This window comes from Sinocyclocheilus rhinocerous, unplaced genomic scaffold (assembly GCF_001515625.1).
Source record: "Sinocyclocheilus rhinocerous isolate Xijiao unplaced genomic scaffold, SAMN03320098_v1.1 scaffold69, whole genome shotgun sequence".
NCBI lineage: Eukaryota > Metazoa > Chordata > Actinopteri > Cypriniformes > Cyprinidae > Sinocyclocheilus > Sinocyclocheilus rhinocerous.
This window is the reverse complement of record NW_015667272.1, coordinates 750036-769102: the sequence shown is the minus strand read 5'-3', so window position 1 is coordinate 769102 and position 19067 is coordinate 750036. Positions and strand designations below refer to the sequence as shown.

The 19067-nt window shown below is 37.0% G+C and overlaps 2 protein-coding genes across 3 annotated transcripts in view; one reads left to right on the top strand and one right to left on the bottom strand.

The window, feature by feature from the left end:
* The window catches only part of LOC107733515 (tumor necrosis factor ligand superfamily member 10-like), a 10999-nt gene extending 5240 nt beyond the window's left edge, over positions 1-5759 (top strand). For both annotated transcript variants that reach the window (XM_016545167.1, XM_016545166.1), the window contains 4 exons: positions 269-418; positions 1374-1410; positions 1601-1693; positions 3534-5759. In XM_016545167.1, the coding sequence (XP_016400653.1) occupies positions 269-418; positions 1374-1410; positions 1601-1693; positions 3534-3991 (738 nt within the window). In that variant the 3' untranslated portion in view covers positions 3992-5759. The remainder of the gene's footprint in view (positions 1-268; positions 419-1373; positions 1411-1600; positions 1694-3533) is intronic.
* A 375-nt stretch (positions 5760-6134) lies between these two features.
* Positions 6135-16485, bottom strand: LOC107733513 (H(+)/Cl(-) exchange transporter 5-like). Its single transcript, XM_016545163.1, has 12 exons — positions 16420-16485; positions 15251-15436; positions 13346-13497; positions 13132-13231; positions 11984-12294; positions 11660-11866; positions 10393-10473; positions 9749-10294; positions 8313-8499; positions 7824-8222; positions 7295-7511; positions 6135-7141 (listed from the first exon to the last, which is right to left on the bottom strand). Exons 2-12 carry the CDS (start codon positions 15393-15395, stop codon positions 7051-7053), a joined length of 2436 nt encoding a protein of 811 aa, XP_016400649.1. The 5' UTR covers positions 15396-15436; positions 16420-16485; the 3' UTR covers positions 6135-7050.
* Between the last annotated feature and the right edge of the window lie 2582 nt (positions 16486-19067).

The following is a 19067-nucleotide window of genomic DNA, read 5'->3' as shown; positions in this document are numbered from 1 at the left end:
AGCTTTGTAAAAATCGACGCGTTTCAGAAAGGCGGGGCATAGAGGAGAAACAATAATGTACAGTATTTGGAAAAGAATGTGTTTTTTTTACCTTAAACTGCATAAACACATTTCATTACACCAAATACACAAAATAATGTTCTTTTTAGCAACACCATATGACCCCTTTAAGAAAGTTCTGTCATGTATTCCTGAAAAACAAAGCCTTTTAGGATGTTTCATCATGTTTAAACATTTTTAAGTGGACTGGTGAATGTGTCATTGACAGGCTCGGACACAAGGTGTGGTGGAGGAGCTGAGGTGCTTGGGTCTTCTGAACGCTCTGGAGATAGAACAGGATGTACCTGATGACCTGGTCCAGCTCTTTGGTGAGCCATGCATTAAACTGGCCGAAGGACTCAAAGCCTACATCTCCAAGGTAAAGACATGCCATATTTTTTATAAATATGCAAGTACAGCAAAAGCATGTGCTTTTTATCTCACAAGTGATGGCAATTAGTCTGTTTATGGCATTTCTCATGGCATTTGGACCTGGTGCCCTTTGGATATGCACATAACCAGTGGGAGACTAGCTGCAGAAAACCACAAAGCACTGGAAACCTTCAACACACAAAAACATTCAGCATTTTCTTCCTCTGGAAACTAGGTTACATACAACAGATTTCTGGTCCCTCATTAGTACATTTTTGGAATGTGTATTTAGTAATTTTTACTCAAAAATGCTAAGAATTAATAGTATGTTTGAAAAAGGTTTAAAACCATTAAAACCAGTCATATCAGAAACCTAATAAAAGGTGTTTTATTTTACACAGAGCACATCCCCAGCCATACTGAGATCACATGAGCAGAAAAATACTATTCACTATTCATCTCTATAATCTCTCTAGTATTGGGCACTATATAGCTCACTGAATAAATTAGTCATGGCTGACTGTGAGTAGGCATTTCTACAGTAGCTGAATTATTTTTTTTTTGCTTTTGCATAATGCTACATCCACACCACTAGATGTGAGTCCAAGACAACTGTCAAATCTGCAGGCTGATGGATATAATAAATACTTGATTTGGCCTGTTGCACTAAAAAATGCTCCAAATAAATCTAATGTAATGAAGCCTATTCTCTCTCAATTGTGGCTTAAATGTTTTTGTGCCGCTCTGGTGTTCCAGAAAAGAGGTTGGATTGGATCTTTCTTACATGGACTTGAATGTGGAAAATGTCTTAGTGATGTTATGTTTCAAATGTGTAACACCAAATCAGGAGTGCACACTTTAGTAGCACCCTATAATTGGCAGAAATATATGTATAAACATGTCCTTTGTTTTCTGTATTTTCTCACAAATCTGAGTACATTCATTTTTTTGCTCTCTTTTAGGTCACAGAAAACGTAATCTCGAAACACACCTTTCAAGGTAACCTAAAACCACAGGAATTCAAGTGTTTCGTCCTCTTCAATTGGAGAAAATCTTTCTGCCGTTACCTGAACTAACCTACAGTCTCTTTTAAAATTTAGTACATCTATATTTTTAAACGACTTGAAATTATATTTCTTTTTTTGCTTTGTTGACTTGTTGACTCTTTGTTCTTTACTGTGTTTCGCAGAAAGAGTCGCTATTCCTCCACGTACAAAATTACTCACCACTGGCAGCCCACGGCCGTCAGCTCATCTTACTCTCAGAGACAGTGGACTGCAGGGTGAGTTTGCCAGCATGTTTGGGTGTGTGTATTACAGAAGCCTGTACTCATGTCAGCAAAAAAAAAACGTTTCCTTTACGTTTCTACAGCTCTCTTGTCCTTCTGGAAACAACCACTTCATTAGGAATTCAGTAACATAACAAAACATTTCTGACTGTTTACTGAACTGATATCTCACATGAAAAAAAAAGCAAAAAAACTAGTTCAACAAATACTTTGTGGTCACAAACAAATTGCAGTAGACATTCCCACATTCCCAAAAAAGTGCCATGTGAAAGAGTTAATGGACCATGTTTTGTCATGGAAAAACAAGGTTTGCATAGTTTAACAATAAAGGTAAACTAAAATAATACCATAACATTTATTGGTAACACTTTACAATAAGGTGTGATGTGTTAGCATTAGTGACCTACATTAGTTAACATGAACTAACAATATCCTGAAGAAGGCTGTGTAGCTGAAATGCGTAGATCTACACATTTAACTGTTTTAATGACTTAGCCCAGTTAATTAAAGGCTTTTTATTTTTACTATACGAGTGCCTTGGAGTATTTCATCTCCTCAGTTTGAGATTCACCTCCAAAAATCCAAGAGCACCAGTAATTACGTGAAGAGACCAGTGCAGCATTCTTGGCCCGTTGTTTTGTAATGAACGAACAATACTTTACAATTTAATTTAATGAATTTATAATAATTATTATTATTATTCATAATATGAATACGATTTTTAAAATTAATTTTATTTTTAAATTGGTTTAATTTTATAATTATTTTTATTATTACTATTAAGAGTAATTATTTACAATAATAATAATAAACATTGGTATTTTAATCTAATTTATTTTCCTTTTTTCCATTTGAAAAGTTTTTTTGCATTACTAATTAAAAATGAACGTTTATTGCAGTAAATCAGTAGGAAGTCATGGGGACACAAATGGCAACAATTCCTCAGAATTAACCTGAAAATCGATTTAAAGGGTTAGTTCACTCAAAAATGAAAATTCTGTCATTAATTACTCACCCTCATGTCATTCCAAACCCGTATGACCTTCGTTTATCTTCGGAATACAAATTAAGATATTTTTGATAAAATCTGAGAGCTCTCTGTAGACAACAATGCAACTGATATGTTCCCAGGTCCAGAAACGTAGTAAGGACATCGGTAAAATAGTCCATGTGACATCAGGGGTTCAACCGTAATTTTACGAAGCTACGAGAATACCTTTTGTGTGCAAAGAAAACAATAATAACATGATTTATTCAACAATTCTTCTCCCCGATTTACTGTCTTCCACATTTTGGAGAGAACCCCAGAACGTAATCAATGTAGTCAGCGTTGTTTACGCTCAGTAGACAGCGTGCGCATGCTGAACGCAAACAACGCTGAATACGTTGATTACATTCTGTGGTGCTCTTCAAAATGGCGGAAGACGGTAAATCGGGGAGAAGAACTGTTGAATAAATTATGTTATTATTGTTTTCTTTGTGCACAAAAAGTATTCTCGTTGCTTCGTAAAATTATGGTTGAACCACCAATGTCCTTACTACGTTTCTGGACCTGGGAACATTGCAGTTGCGTTGCTGTCTATGGAGGGTCAGAGAGATCTCAGATGTTATCAAAAATATCTTAATTTATGTTCCGAAGATGAACGAAGATCTGGAACGACATGAGGGGGAGTAATTAATGACAGAATTTTCATTTTTGGGTGAACTAACCCTTTAAGGATTACAGGTTCACATTAATTAATGATATGGAGAAGTGTTGGAGCAGTGCTGAAGCAGAACTGCTGCTGTACACTGAGGTGATCCAAGTTTTGTTGCACCTTCCTTGTTATACCAGGTACGACATCCTTAACCCCTCAGACTGACCTTCACCAGTCCTGTCGCCATCCCGTTCGTTCCTGGGGGAACCAGAGTTTCGGCTCCCACCTGCACAACATGACCGTGTCCAACGGACGCCTGCGTATCCCTCGCGCAGGCCGCTACTACCTGTACGCCCAAGTCTACTTCCGTTATCTCACCCTCTCCATCGACGATTACCACTCGGGCTCCGACAGCCACCAGGTGGTGCAGTGCGTCTACAAGAAGACCGCCTACGCTCGCCCTATTCAGCTCCTGAAGGGTGTGGGCACCAAATGTTGGTCTCCAGACAGCGAGAACGCCCTTCACTCCATCTACCAGGGGGGCCTGTTTGAACTTCGCGCAGGCGACGAGATCTTCATCTCCGTGTCTTCTCCCACAGCTGTGTATGCAGAAGACTCCTCCAGCTACTTTGGGGCCTTCCTGTTTGACCTCTGAGGGACGCAGTTGGGGCTTGTGGTCTCATTCTAAGGGAAAGGAAATTGTTCCTGTCGGAAGGCCCAACATGGGAACCGTAAAGAGAGGGAAGCACAGATACTCCAGCATCTGAGGGGTTCAAAAGACCAAACATCTCAGAAAACCATCTAGTTATTGTGGTCTGAGGACCATTTGACATTCTTAGGCTGAATTTTAAGGTTCAGTAGAGTGAGAAACTCTGGACTCCCATCTGAATGGGCAGATCATGAGCATATCTGTGAGGGCTTTGTAAAGACATTTCTGAAAATGAGGACAGTGACCTTGACTATTTAACCACATAGAAGCCAAACTAATTCCTTAAAATTAAGACTTTCACCTTCAACAAATGCTCAAAACTTTGTGCAAGCTGCTATTTGTGCACGCAAACCATGCCAGATTAATAGTGTCCCACTTTCTTTTGATGTTATACTGTTTATATTGTTCATTCTTTCCTTAAAAAGACTGTCTTGGGCAGTGTGACCAATCATGGACTTGAAGTCTCCAGTTAATTAAAGGAAGTTGTTTTGTTGGGAAGCACTATGCCACAACATACTGCATTATGAGTCAAACCTGTGTCATTCACTGATGTCTGAAGTAAAATCTAGCAAATAACCTAGAGCCAAAAATAGGGTTAGATGAAGAGTGAGACTTTGCATGACTCAAATTTATCAAAACAATCCAAAGTTAAACTAACATTTTTCAAAAGAATGCCTTTTTCCTGTTACAGCAATTTTCCTGAAGCTCCAGGACAGACAGACATCTTGAAATAATTTTGAGAAACATGAGGAACAACATTAATCACCAAATATCACACTGGAAAGAAACACTAAAGAGCATGTTACATGTTATTATATTTCATGTAGTGCTTACAAATAAATTACAATGATAATGAGACATTCATATTTAACACTAAAGGATAATGCTGACATAAAAAACAAGTTTACACAATTTAAACAATGAGTATAAAGAACCCAAAAAATTACTGCACCCAACCATTACAAATAATTAGTATGGATGTTCTTAATTAAGTGGCCCTTTATTTATCAAAATGAGTGACATTTTGACAAAAAAAAACAAAAAAAAGGAAATACTGTGAAAGTTAGCTAAGGACTGAGAACCAACCAAGCTAATGTGCCACTTGAGTGTTTTAAGCACTGCTTACAAAGATCTTAGCATTCACTCTGTGTCCCAATGTGTGAGTTTCATAAACATAAAAGTGGTGTGGTATGCTAGCAGAGAAATGCAAATTATTAAAAAAAGATTGAGCCAAACGGATGCAGGCTTAAACACTAAAATGGAAACATCTGGGTTGATAAGCGTATAATAAAATTACACGATTCAGATGACTACATATTGCATGCTGAGGTTACATTTGGACATGCATGTGATAGGAATATAAATGGTACAGGCAATGCATACAAGCAGCATTTGTTAATGGAGAAAACTTGCGTACCATTCAGCCAAGCTTCAGAAAAAAAATGTAATTATAGAATAATTCGAGATTGTGATAAGAGAATTAAAAGGTAAAATCTGACTTATATTAACGGTATAATGTAATGCCATTTTAGCATTGATTGCACATACATATTGGCCAAAAATAATGCCAACCTAACTTGCATAGAGAAATGCTACATAATGTGTAGTTTTAACTGGTATTAAAACATTTGAGAACCACAGTGTACTGATCAAAGGTTTCGGGTTAGTAAGATTTTCTTTTAAGAAACTAATACTTTTATTCAGCAAGGATGCATTAAATTGATCAAAAGTGACAGAAAAGACATTTATGATCTTATTTCTATTTCAAATAAATGCAGTTCTTTTGAACTTCATATTCAACAATCAAACCTGAAAAGAGAAATGTTTCTTAAGCAGCAAATCAGCATATTAGAATGATTTCTGAAGGTTCATGTGACACTGAAGACTGGAGTAATGATGCTGAAAATTCAGCTTTGCCATCACAAGAGTGAATTACATTTTTAAATACATGAAAATTATTTTCAATTCTAATATTACTTCAAAATATTCGTCTTACTATGTTTTTGATCAAATAAATGCAGCCTTGGTGAGCTTAAGAGACTTATTCTATAAACATAAATGTTACTGACCCCAAACTTTTGAATGGTAGTGTAAAAATGAAGTTGTAATTTTAAAAAGTGCATGTAATCTGATAAATCTATAGAGTGAGTCTTTTAAAGTGTCATTTCTTGGCAGAAACAAACTACACAGTGCTGCTTATGACTGATTACAAGTATGGAAACGTGTTATAGACGTGACAAAATGAGGAAACTGTAAATCATCAGACTCATAAATGACTCAAAGTTAAGCGTTAAGATTCAGCTAAAACAAAATAACATTAATAATAACAATAAGCTCACCCGTGAGCTTTCAGATGCTGGAATACTTGCAAGTGCTCATTTAAACAGAGTAAAAATAAAAAAAGACTAAAAATGAACATGTAAACAACAAATAATGGTTTTAACTTGTGATTAACATCCATTCTGTAGTGGAAGGCAGGAGAACTCTAGGGAAATATGCAATGCACATCTGCTACCGATTGCTTGTGACTTCCTCTTGACATACACAAGAATGTCTCTTAAAATCTGAAAGATGAGAATGTGGTCTTTTCACCAGAGGTGTTTTGGGTTTGAGTAACACGATCCAACAGAGGCCGGGTACGTGAATGTCTATATTTAGATTTATGCTACAAAATGTTAGAGTTTTGCTTGTGTGGTATATATTGTGATATGTTTTGATGCATTGATATGTTATGATAGGTTGACTACCTGCAAACACCAACACTTGGTTGCACTCAATCCCACCTTTAAGCTAGTTGCCAGAGTGCATAGAACGCTGCTGAAGGTCCTCCATCCTGCAGTTGTAGCGCCTGCGCCAATGAGGCTCTACAAATGGATTCACAGTGTGAATGGACGCTAACCCAGTACTGACAGTTCTGTAGTGCAAATCATTTGGCCAGACTGGTGTTTTCTGCCCAATGGGTGGTTTCAAACTGACTGGTGTTTCCTAACAGCCAGTTTGGCACTTCAGTTGAAGAGAATAGAGTCAGGGTCTCGGTTGGCCATCTGGGCCATATGTTTCAGAATGTCCTTTTTGGTGATGATGCCTAGTAAACGCCTGTGGAAAAACAGGAACAAGATTATATTGAGCTTATCCAAATATATGTGATGTGTAATAATTCTGACATATGTAAACGATGGACAAAACCAATAATATTAGTGGAGAACATTTTGAAACTGACAGGCTAAGCTAAGCAAACCAAGGTTTTACCCATTGTGAGTGACGAGACACTGGCGCAGACCCAGCTTGCGGAAGATGTCCACCACAATGTCCATGGCAGTGTGGTCGGTAACAGTAAATGGGCTGAGATCCATGATACCACGAAGCTTCAGTGGAGGAGGACTGTTGGGTGGCTGTGGAGGTGTGTATTCAGTGAAGAAGATTCGGGAGGCACTAACCACACCTTCCTGACGCTGACGAGCATTTTCTGCCAGAGGGAAACAGAGAATAATAAACCTTCTCATGATTGACCTACAGTATAATTCACATGATCCCTATAAGAAGGAATGTTTAAACTTCTTTGTCCATACAATGAAAGTCAATGGGGTCCAAATGACCTTTGAACTCCATTAACTTTTATTGTATGTAAATCATGCAGATTTGAAATGACATGGTCAGAATTTTCATTTTTGGCTGAGCTACTTCTTCAGTCCACCAAGATGTTCATCAGCAGCAATCATAGTCCAAGATCTAAGAAAGATGCACATAAAAAAGTCCACCTAGAGTTGTGTTCTCTTACCAATAGAGATGACCAGATCCCTGCGCTGCACAAAGCCCACAAGTCTCTGAGACTCATGTGAGACCACCACAGGGAAACCGCTGTATGAGGTTTCAGCAATGAGCGACTCGACTTCCTCCACGCTCATCCCATCCTGCGTGATCACGGAGAGCGGGGGGTCACTACGGCGGGGTCGCATCACGTCCATGGCCAGCGTCTTGTGGCTGAACTCCTCCTTAGGCTCCAGGAAGGGGTAACCATTGAGACGGATGTGAGCCTCATAAATACCTTCTCGACCCAGAGCATCTGCCACCCATTTACTAGTCATGGTGGCAGCCATGAGAGGCACAATGTATTCCAGGCCGCCCGTTAGCTCAAACATAATGACCACCAGAGAGACTGTCATACGAGTTACACCGCCTAAGAAAGTAAGACAGGCCTGGATAAAAGTATCTGGACAAGCCAGTAATGACACATTTATAATAGTAGACAGTTTGAATAGACTCTTACCCAGACAGGCGGTGGCGCCCACCATGGCATAGAGGCCGGGGGTGATGCAGTCCGCTCCAGGTGAGCACCAGCCTCTGAAGATTACCCAGTCATGATGGTAATATGCCAGTTGTTCCATACCCACACCAAGCAGCCTACCTGCAATTGCTCCCACAGCCATACTGGGGATGAAGAGGCCAGAGGGCACCTGGAGGAACACACAGGACACAACAGTTCAGAAAATGGCAAACACTAGTGGTAAACACTAAATTCTTTAAAAAAGAAAATGTGTCAAGATTTTGTCAAGAAATTGTGTCTTTCTAAGATGGAGAGAGGGATGGAAAAGTCAGATAGAATGGACAGAATGTCAGATAGAATGTATTGATAGATGGAAGAAAGGAAGATAGAATGGATGAATGAAGGGACTGATGATGAAAAGAAAAAAATAATGGAAAAGAAAGAAAGAAAGAAAGAAAGAAAGGGTGGATGCCAAATGAACATGGTGATGAAGAATGATGCATGATGAAAGGAAGGCAGAATGGAAAAAAGACAAACAGAAATAGAGAGATGGATGGATGAATGGATTTAAGGATGAAAAGAAGATATGGATGACTGAAAGAAAGAAAGAAAGAAAGAAAGAAAGAAAAGTGGATGAATGGATGGATGATGAACGGAAGATTGAAAGGAAAAAAGAACATGGGATGGATTTATGTATTTATGGACGAAAATAACAAAAAGGATGGATGGATGGATGATTGAATAAAGGAAGATAGAATGGATTGATGGAAAAAAAGGATGAATAGATAAATTGAAGGAAGAAAGGAAGGTAGAATGGACAATGAAAGAAGATAAAATAGAATCGATGATGGAAGGAAGAATGGAAAAAAGAAAGACAAAGAAAGAAAGAAATGCATGACATTTTGACAGTAAATGTAAGTTGAGTTGAAAATGGATGGAAGAACTGGAAGAAAGCATGGATGGATGGAAAAAGGAATATATGGTAGAGGGATGGTGGAGGGATGAATGGATGGAATAAAGGAAGATAGAATAGCTGGATGGATGGAAGGATGATGGATGGACAGATAAAAAGAAGGATGGAAGTATGGATTGATGCAGGGAGGGGAGGATGGATGGATGGAAGAAAGGAACATAAAATGATTGGATAGATAGAGAAATGGAAGAAAAGATGGATGATGGAAAAAAGGAATATATGATAGATGGATGGTGGAGGGAGGAATGGATGGGATAAAGGAAGATAGAATGGATGGACAGATGGAAAGAAGGGATGGAAGCATGAATAGATGCAGGGAGGGGAGGATGGATGGCTGCAATAAAGAAAGAAAGGAAGGATGGATGGATTGATGGAAGACAGAAAAGAAGGGAGGATGAGTGGATAGAGGAAAGAAAGAAAGACTGGATTAAAGAAAGGAAGATAATATGGGGCTTTGACCCTGTACCTTCATGCCGAAGGTCACCACTGTGATGAGCATCTTGAAGACCAGGGCCAGTGAGAGCTGCCACATGGCGGTGTACACATCTTGTCCTGCTGGTCTATCAGGCAGAGCATCACTGCTGCTCTTGGTGACGCTCACATTGGCATAATTACACAGCTGTGAGGAATCCAGCAGACCACAATCATTGAACAGCTCAGAGATCAGCTCGCTGGTGCTCATTCGCGTGTAGCTGTTGGGGAACGCCAGCAGAGCCGTAACCGCCGTAACAACCAGCACCTCCAAAACAGGGTAGTGACCCAGCCACGTGGTCTTACGCCGACGACACCATGCAATGTTTGCACGGATGAAGAAAGCTCCCCAGATTCCCCCGAAAATACCCAATAGGACAAAGGGTATGAGCTCCAGCAAGTGCCAAGGGGAGTGGAACTCCACGTAGAAGAGCACCAGCCTGCTGTTACCAAACGGGTTGATGGACCGAAGGGTGAAGGCCGCCACCAACGCAGCAAAGAAAGAGCGCCACAGCGTCTTCAGAGGGAAATAATAACTCACCTATAGGATAAAGTGAGAGTGATTCTACTTATTAAAATGACACTAGATAATGTTGAGTGTATGAAATCATAAGTACTGTATGATAAGAATATGCTTGCCTCTTCCAGACTGAACAGAACTCCACCAATCGGTGCTCCAAAAGCTACTGACACACCAACAGCTGCTGCGGCAGACAATACCTAATCAACATACAAACAGAAGAAAGACAGCTGAAACAATAGACCAGGCTTATCAGACAAAAGGCTTGGATCAACGAAGGCCTCAAAAAAAAATAAAACGTGATCCTATGTTTGGTCTCGTCTTCATGATGTCAATAAAAAACATTCTCACAATGAGTAAGTTTTAAACATAAAACCACAAAAACAGGCAACCAGAATGTCCTTAGACTAAAGCCGCAAAAATGTAACACAACAAGTGCCGCTATATTTTTAGAAAGAGAGAGATGGGAGATAGAAGTTTGTGCCTTGCTCCTTAAAAACACCTTAACCTCCTTAAAATTTGTTGTTGTTGGTAAGAATTTTGAATGTTTTTGAAAGAGGTGTTCACCAAGGCTGCATTTATTTATTTTTTTAAATACAGCAAAAACAGTAATATTATGAAATATTATTATGATTTAAAATAACTTATCTATTTGAATAGATTTCAAAATGTAATTTATTCCTGTGATGGCCAAGCTGAATTTTCAGCAGCCTTCAGTGGCTCATGATTCTTTAGAAATCATTCTAATATGCTGATTTGGTGCTTAAGAAATATTTCTTATCAGTTCAAAACGGTTGTGCTGCTTAATTTTGTGGAAACTGATACATTATTTTCAAGATTCTTTGATGAATAGAATGTTCAAAACAACAGCAATTATTTTATTAAATTATTTTCAGCAAATTATTTTCTCATAAATGTCTTTATCATCACTTTCTAATCATTTAATTTGCCCTTAGTGAATAAAAGTATTAATTTCTTAAAAAAAAAAAGGAATGAACGAAAGAAAGAAAAGGACCTCAATGGTAGTTTAATTAACTGTTATTTTTCAACCTATTTGTGCTAATGAGAATCATGATTAATAGATTTTTTTTTTTCCATTCCCAATGTTAGGAAAGAGTGGCTAAATTTTATTTTGATCAAAAACTCTAATCATTGCACAAAGAAAAAAGGGGAGATTAAATTATATTGGATATAACAGACAAGGGTGTTTATTAAAGGCAAATGTTTATTTTTCAGTGCCACAGAAGGGGTGAAAAATGATATTTTCAGTGCAAAATTAAAATATTTATAGTTATTTTGATTTATATTTGTGCACAAAAATGTATCTACATTATAGGGTGAATTTATGGTGGATAAAAAAGTAGTAGTTTCATCTACTCATCATACCTCTCGTCTCTTTGCCTCATTCCGACGGTACTTGGTGAACAGGTGGCAAAGGATGTTGCCACAGCAACAGGCAACATGGACCAGTGGCCCTTCTTTGCCCAGACTGAGTCCAGATGACACAGCCAGCACCAGGGTGATGGTTTTAATCATGAGAGTCCATTTACCCAGGTAGCCTCTGATGATAAACCCACTCAGGATGGTCTTGATCTAGAATGTCATACAAGAACTAGAACATTATAACAGTCACCTATATTGCAATATAACAACCTGTGTGTTAAAACGTAAGATTAAATATTATACTGGTACTAAATTTTTTTGGCTTACCTCAGGTATTCCAGAGCCACAAGCATACGGGGCAAAGGCCCTGACTAAAGACACAGCCAGGAAGGAGAAAAGCAGCGCCCAGCACACATACATCACGTAATTCATGATGTAAGCGAAAGGACCGTCATTAGTACCGACAATGAGCTCTGCCCAGCTTTTCCAGTTAGGGCATTTGTCTCTTTCCTGGAAGGTTGTCTCGTTGGAGTTCCAGCAGCAGTGCTCATGATTAAACCAGAAGCCGTTCAGACACACTCCCTCCTTCAGATCTGTCATCCAATGGGCAGAGATGTCGATGCCACCAGCCAGGGCACCTGAAATCAAACAAAACAGCACATGCTATAAAATGTAAAGGAAATTCAAAGCTCTTTTTAAAGCGATAGTTCACCCAAAAAAGAAAATTCTGTCATTAATTACTCACCCTCATATTGTTCCAAACTCGTAAGACCTTCGTTCATCTTCGGAACATAAATTAAGATATTTTTTTATAAAATGCGAGAGGCTTCTGACCCTGCATAGACAGCATTACAACTGACACGTTCAAGGCCCAAAAGTTAGTAAGGACATCGTTAAAATAGCCCATGTGACATCAGTGGTTCTACCTGTTATGAAGCTACGAGAATACATTTTGTGCGTAAAGAAAACAAAAATACAGATTTTATTCAACAATTTCTTTGTCTTCTCTGTCAGTCTGCTGATGCAGGAGCCGCCGTTCTGACGTAGAATCCGGATGTGCTGCACCTTGTTTACAAGCAGAGGAATGTACACACATGCATCGTGGTGCTGTCGTGAATGCGTGTCGAAGACTGACACTAAATAAAGTCGTTACTTTTGTTTTTTTGCACATAAAAAGTATTCTCGTAGCTTCATAAAATGAAGGTTGAACCACTGATGTCACATGGACCATTTTAACGATGTCCTTACTACATTTCTGTGCCTTGATTGTGGTAGTGCCCTTGCCGTCAATGGAGGGTCAGAAAGCTCTCGGATTTCATCAAAAATACCTTAATTTGTGTTCCGAAGATGACGACATGAGGATGAGTAATTAATGACAGAATTTTCATTTTTGGGTGAACTATCCCTTTAACTTGGTGCTCTATATAATCACTTTTTATGATACTTATTCTTTAATATTATAAAAACAATCCAACCTGCCATCAGTCCCACAAGCAGCATGAGAAGCCAGCCAGAGAAGGCATCACTGATACTCTTCATCAGAGCCAAGGTTGACTCTTTACTCTTGGTAGCAATCTAACATGAAGAGAAATGAAAGATCACAAATAAACACAAGCTGAAGTGAATGCATGATTCATTTCTTTCTTTCTGAGCATAGATGTTTAAAACTCAACAAGACTCAAAAGTCACCTCTCGGTGGCGATCCCGGTCCTTAGATTTCTCCCGTACCCAGTCGATGGTGTTGAAGTCTTCATATGTGCCGACCCCAGGCACTGGTTCATCTAATAAATCCATCAGTTTAGGAACCCCATTAGGCCTATCACCAACTCCATATGAACCATCTGCACAGATAAGAGAGAGATATATATTATGCATGCAGGTTAAAAGTACAAAATAAATAACCGTATCAGTTAAAGGCCTCAGGTGGAATACCAAAATGATCACAAGAACCCTTTTTCCACCGACAGGATGTTGGAGGCCAATCTGGTACCGTTTCCACCAAAAAGGCCAGAGGGGCCAGAAGACCTGAATTTGAACTAGTCCTTTAAACTTCACTTTTCTTGAACTAGGAAATACTAGTGTCAGAAGTCAAAGGGTGGGATAACGTCATCAAAATCAACTGCAAATGAACTACTGTTAAGAAGACTGAGGTCCGCTTTTTTATGTTTTAAACTGTATCATGCTCACCAAGGCTGCATTTATTTTAAAAATACAGTAAAAGCAAATATTATTACAATTTATTACAATGTATCCCAAAGCTGAATTTATAGCATAATTTTCCCAGTCTTCAGTGTCACAAGATCCTTCAGAAATCATTCTAATATGCTGATTTGCTGCTCAAGAAACATTTCTAATTATTATCGATGTTGAAAACAGTACAGCTGTTTAATATTTTTGTGGAAACTGTGATACATTTGTTTTCAGAATTCTATGACTACATGTCTTTACTGTCACTTTTGATTAATTTCGGCAAATAAAAGTATAATTTCTTTAAAAAAAATCTTACAGGCTTTTGGACAGTAGTGTTTTAATATGTATGTAGTATTGCGCAGTGGCTCCAGTCACTTTACTTTATCTGTATATTTTAATAAATAAATATGATTATTTATTTAAAGCTATTATTTATTTACATTTATTTTTATTATCATTAAATATATAGCAACATTTAATATTGAATAAGAAGCATTATATATTACATTTCAATACAGCATATATACTTGTTGTGGGCTTTTAATGGAAATGGGATAAAGGTTGTCAATTCACATTTATGGTAGTGCACACATTCCTGTTCCAGTATTCACTGTTCTTCACATGACTTTCATAGAAAGATTTTACTAGTACAAAGAACAGGAAATACATGACACCACAAAAAACAGCAATAAAACTAGCTATGGTTAATAATTATACAATCTTCTAGAAACCAACTTTAATTATATATTAGTTACTATATTTTATTTACTTCGTATAGTGCTCATAATTAGTCAAAACATACAACATAAAGGCTTCTTATGAAAAAAAACATCACAAAATGTTCATATTTAAGCAAAAAATAACTCATATACTGTGAGGAAGTACCTAATCACACAGCAAACACAATACAAAGCAACTGATATCAAAAGCTGAGGAAGTTCAAGGGAAACAGATGGATGTGAAAACCTGACACCGCTCAAATTATGAAACTAGCTACAATAGAAATAACTAGAGGGGACACTTTGATCTCAGTGATAAAAGGATTTCTGTTAGGGGGCGGCAAATACCAAAGTTGTGACCTCAGCGAATTCTCACCGCTATTTTCTCACAGACACACAAACACCAGAGACCTATACATTACACATTTGCCCCCAAACCTATATCGTATGATGAGAGAAAGGAACAAATCTATGGGAATCTTGTGAATGACAATAAAAATTAAGAAAAGAACACAAATGAATAAGGATAAAACTGGGTGGAAGCTACACTGGGGAAATAATATGACTTGTATTGTCACTTCTCCACGTCATCATCGTCACTGTCACCACTGGGGCCATTTTCGATCCCCTTTGTCTCATCTCACTACAAATGCAACACATGGGTATGGACAGATCAGGCACTCACCTGAGCCATAGTCCCGGTCCAGAGGAGGCACGTCATCAGTGCTGGAGAAGTCCAGCGTGGCTCCTGCGATTTCCACCATGTCCTCATCGCTGGTTCCGCTCTGCAGGCTGTTGAAGCTCTCGCCACAGTAGCCTGTGTTGTCCATCTTTCCTCCAGAATGTGGAGGACATGGAAATGTCCTTTGACCTGAGCATAAGAGACTCCATATGAGTTAAAGCTTGACAGGATCCACCCAGACCCAACTATTAATGTTTACCACGCACTTCTAGATTGAATAGTAACCTAGCAATGATTTACACCATGGCTTTTAACTGCATATATTATGATTCTGGATTACAAATAACAAAGCAAATGAACTTTAAATACAGAACTTACAACGGTCACAATAAGAATTTAATATTAATAGTAAGAATTTAATATTAACAGCAGAAAAAGAATTTCAAGTCATCACTATGAAGTGTCTTTAGCGTTCTAACTGTAATATAAATAATTAAAGGTTTATTATTTTTTTATAATTGTTTTTTTAAAGATTTACAAATACAGCCAGAGGAAAAATTAGGATAAAAAATTATAAAAAATAAACAATTAAATAAATTAAATTAAAAACACTGAAATGTTTACAAACAAAATATTTTATAATTCTTATTTTTCAAAATTAAAATAGTTTATAGGTATTATTGAACTTATGCCTTTAAAGTTAAAAAACAAAACAACTTATTTCCCCTAATATTTACATTTATGTGTACTATATTTGGCTAATAAAAGTAGCAGATAAGATTAATGGTTTATCATTTTGAGTTACTAAACCAAAGCTAATGACATCAGCAAACTTCAGATATGGGTCATTTTAGCTTAGCCAATTATCTTGCAAAAAATATGCGCTATATTTTGGATTGCGGCAAAATGGCATAGAAAAGCGCCTGTAACACTCCTCCTAACATGCTTCAAGCTGTCAGCAATGATGTACTATTATGACAAATTCACAAAAAAACTCATGGAGCTGGTTAGCAGGATAGCTAAAGGGTTGCATGCTAACCAGCTGTAATTTTAATAAACTTAGGAGCCGTGGCTTAATGGCATCAAGTGGAACTGTTCCAAAACATATTTATAATGTTAACATGCCGTACATTGACTGTACCTAGATCAAAATGAAACTAGTAAACATTTACCTTGTTTGCTATCTTGTGTCACTCAAGCGCCGATGCCAACAGACGTACAATCTCCGGAAGACATGTATAGCCGAATGCCGATTCACAAGAACAGTATTCGATTAAGAATGCCTCTCACAGGTGGTATTTCATACTGCCCAAAATCTGTTTTTATTTACCTCAGGCTCAGACCCATTATTCTTCATAACTTTTCTTTAGTTCTTTTTTATTATTTACTTTTCTTTTTTTTTTCGTGATTTCGTGTCATTTATTTTGGATATGTATTTAATCCCTTGCGAAAAGAATTTCACTTAATTGAATTGAATGCAATTGTAGTGCACTTCAAATCTTAAAAATGTATTTTGTAAAAGTATATTTTAACAACTTAGGCTATTTGCAGATACAGTAGACTAATATTATAAATAAAAGGCCTCTTAAGTGTACTTCATAACAAGGTTTCGTAACACTTAGCTCTAACTTAACACCTTTACATTTAGCAGTAGCCTACACTTATGAAATTTGGCTATAAAATGTGCTTTGATATTTTGATCCTGCTTAAGTGGGTCAAAAAAGCATTCTAAAGTTCAGCTAATTGCATATAATAACAAACTGTTATACATTTTTATTTAATTGTGAATAACATGCAAAATGTGTGCGAAAACTTTACATGAGTAGCCTAACTTTACATTAAGTATGTTCATTAACTTTAATGTTTTTCATTAATAAATAGGGATGGTCATTGCAAGAAGTGCCAAATGCAAAAATGACACAAATCATTTAAGGATTTATTTAACCAACTGTGGGCTATTTAGTTAGCCTACATTTCACTCAGCCATGCAAAATAACATTATAAAAAAAATGTAAAATAAAAAAATAAACAGCTCATATCAGTAGTAGCACATCTTTTACTGGGTATTTATTGAAATAGAAAAAGTACTATATGTTTTTAATAGTTTCAGGCGATATTTTACACCCTAATGAGAGTTTCACACGCACAGGCGCTCAGCCATGCAAAATAACATTATAAAAAAAATGTAAAATAAAAAAATAAACAGCTCATATCAGTAGTAGCACATCTTTTACTGGGTATTTATAGAAATAGAAAAAGTACTATATGTTTTTAATAGTTTCAGGCGATATTTTGTACCCTAATGAGAGTTTCACACACACAGGCAATCAATGAGTGGCTCAATGTTGCCATCTATAGGTGACAGTGCAGACAAATTGAGCCTACAGTACATACTGATGTTCACGCAGTGTGATTACATTTGTTACCACAATTACGTCTTACTGAACTTTACGGACTTTGTGTTGTCATGAACCGTATGGACTTTAACTCTTTAAACTCTTTAAACCGCATCAAGACTGCTCCCTATAAAAACACGAAATAATAAGTGTTGCCTACATCACAAATAATGATAGTCCACAGATTTTCAAAACAAATATTTTGTTTCCAGTTTGTGCCTATTATAGATTGTGGGACTGGATCACACTGTTCTGTCATTTGGAGCACATGCTGAACTTTCACCGTTCACCAGTGTGATGAGTAAGGTAGGCCTATGAACAGAGTTTTAAAATTCAATTGATTTGAAGTTAAATTTAAAATGCAGCCTAAATGAATGTTTAGCGGTCCACTCTTAATTTTCCCACCATTAAGTTCATTTTAAATGGTCCTGCATTCCCTTACCAAAAAGTAGTATACTTCAAGTTTATTTTAGTAAGTGAAAAAAGACTATGAATTGGATTCAGGATGATAATCAAAACGTAGATAAAGTCGATCAACACCCCAAAGCTTGACAGTTATTATTACCTCTTCATTGGTCGACATTTTATTCCATAATGTTACATAGTTTTGATACTGTTTTATGTCTGATGATCGTGTTAGAATACATGTGGAAGGATCTGTTGTTTCGGTTTCTTCTTCACTTGTGTTTTTTGGAAATTCTGTACAGAAGATGTGTACTAGCGCCCCCTACAGTATAACAATGAAAACACGGATTCTAGGAGCACAATTATAGCTAAAATATATTTAGACTTTTTCTAAGTATAAGTCAAGTATACTTAAATGTCATTTTAAGTATATTTCTGAGAAGTACATAAAGCCCATTTCTGAGAAGTACATAAAAAGTAGACAAAGTATACTTTCCTATTTTTTTGTTTAAAAGAAGTATACTAATAGCACACTCGAATAAACTTCTTTTTCGTAAGGGTTGTAACAAATAATAATAAAGAAATGCATAAAAACTGCATACATAATAATTAATTAGCTACAAGACCAAGCGAAATACAGTTGCAGTCTTATAGTAGGCTATGTGTTACATTATTCTGCCTGTTCCATGTTTTGTATTCATAATATATTCATTAGGGCCTATATTAATTTTATTAATACGTGACTGATGCAACGGCGTGCAAGATTTTTAGTATGAACAGGCCATATGTTATCTGAGTGAACTTGATGACCTATTGATTTAGAGAGAGATGAGAGCATATATACTTTTCTCTTTGAAGTTATTTTAAAATTTTGAAGACGAGATAAGCAACATCTTTGTATTATCTGTTGTCAAGTAACTTCCCCTGTAAAATCCCATTAAATCTGCACTGTAAAAATGATTGCAATTTTAACAGTAAAAGACTATAAAATGCTAAGGTTAATTGTTCAAATGTGTAAG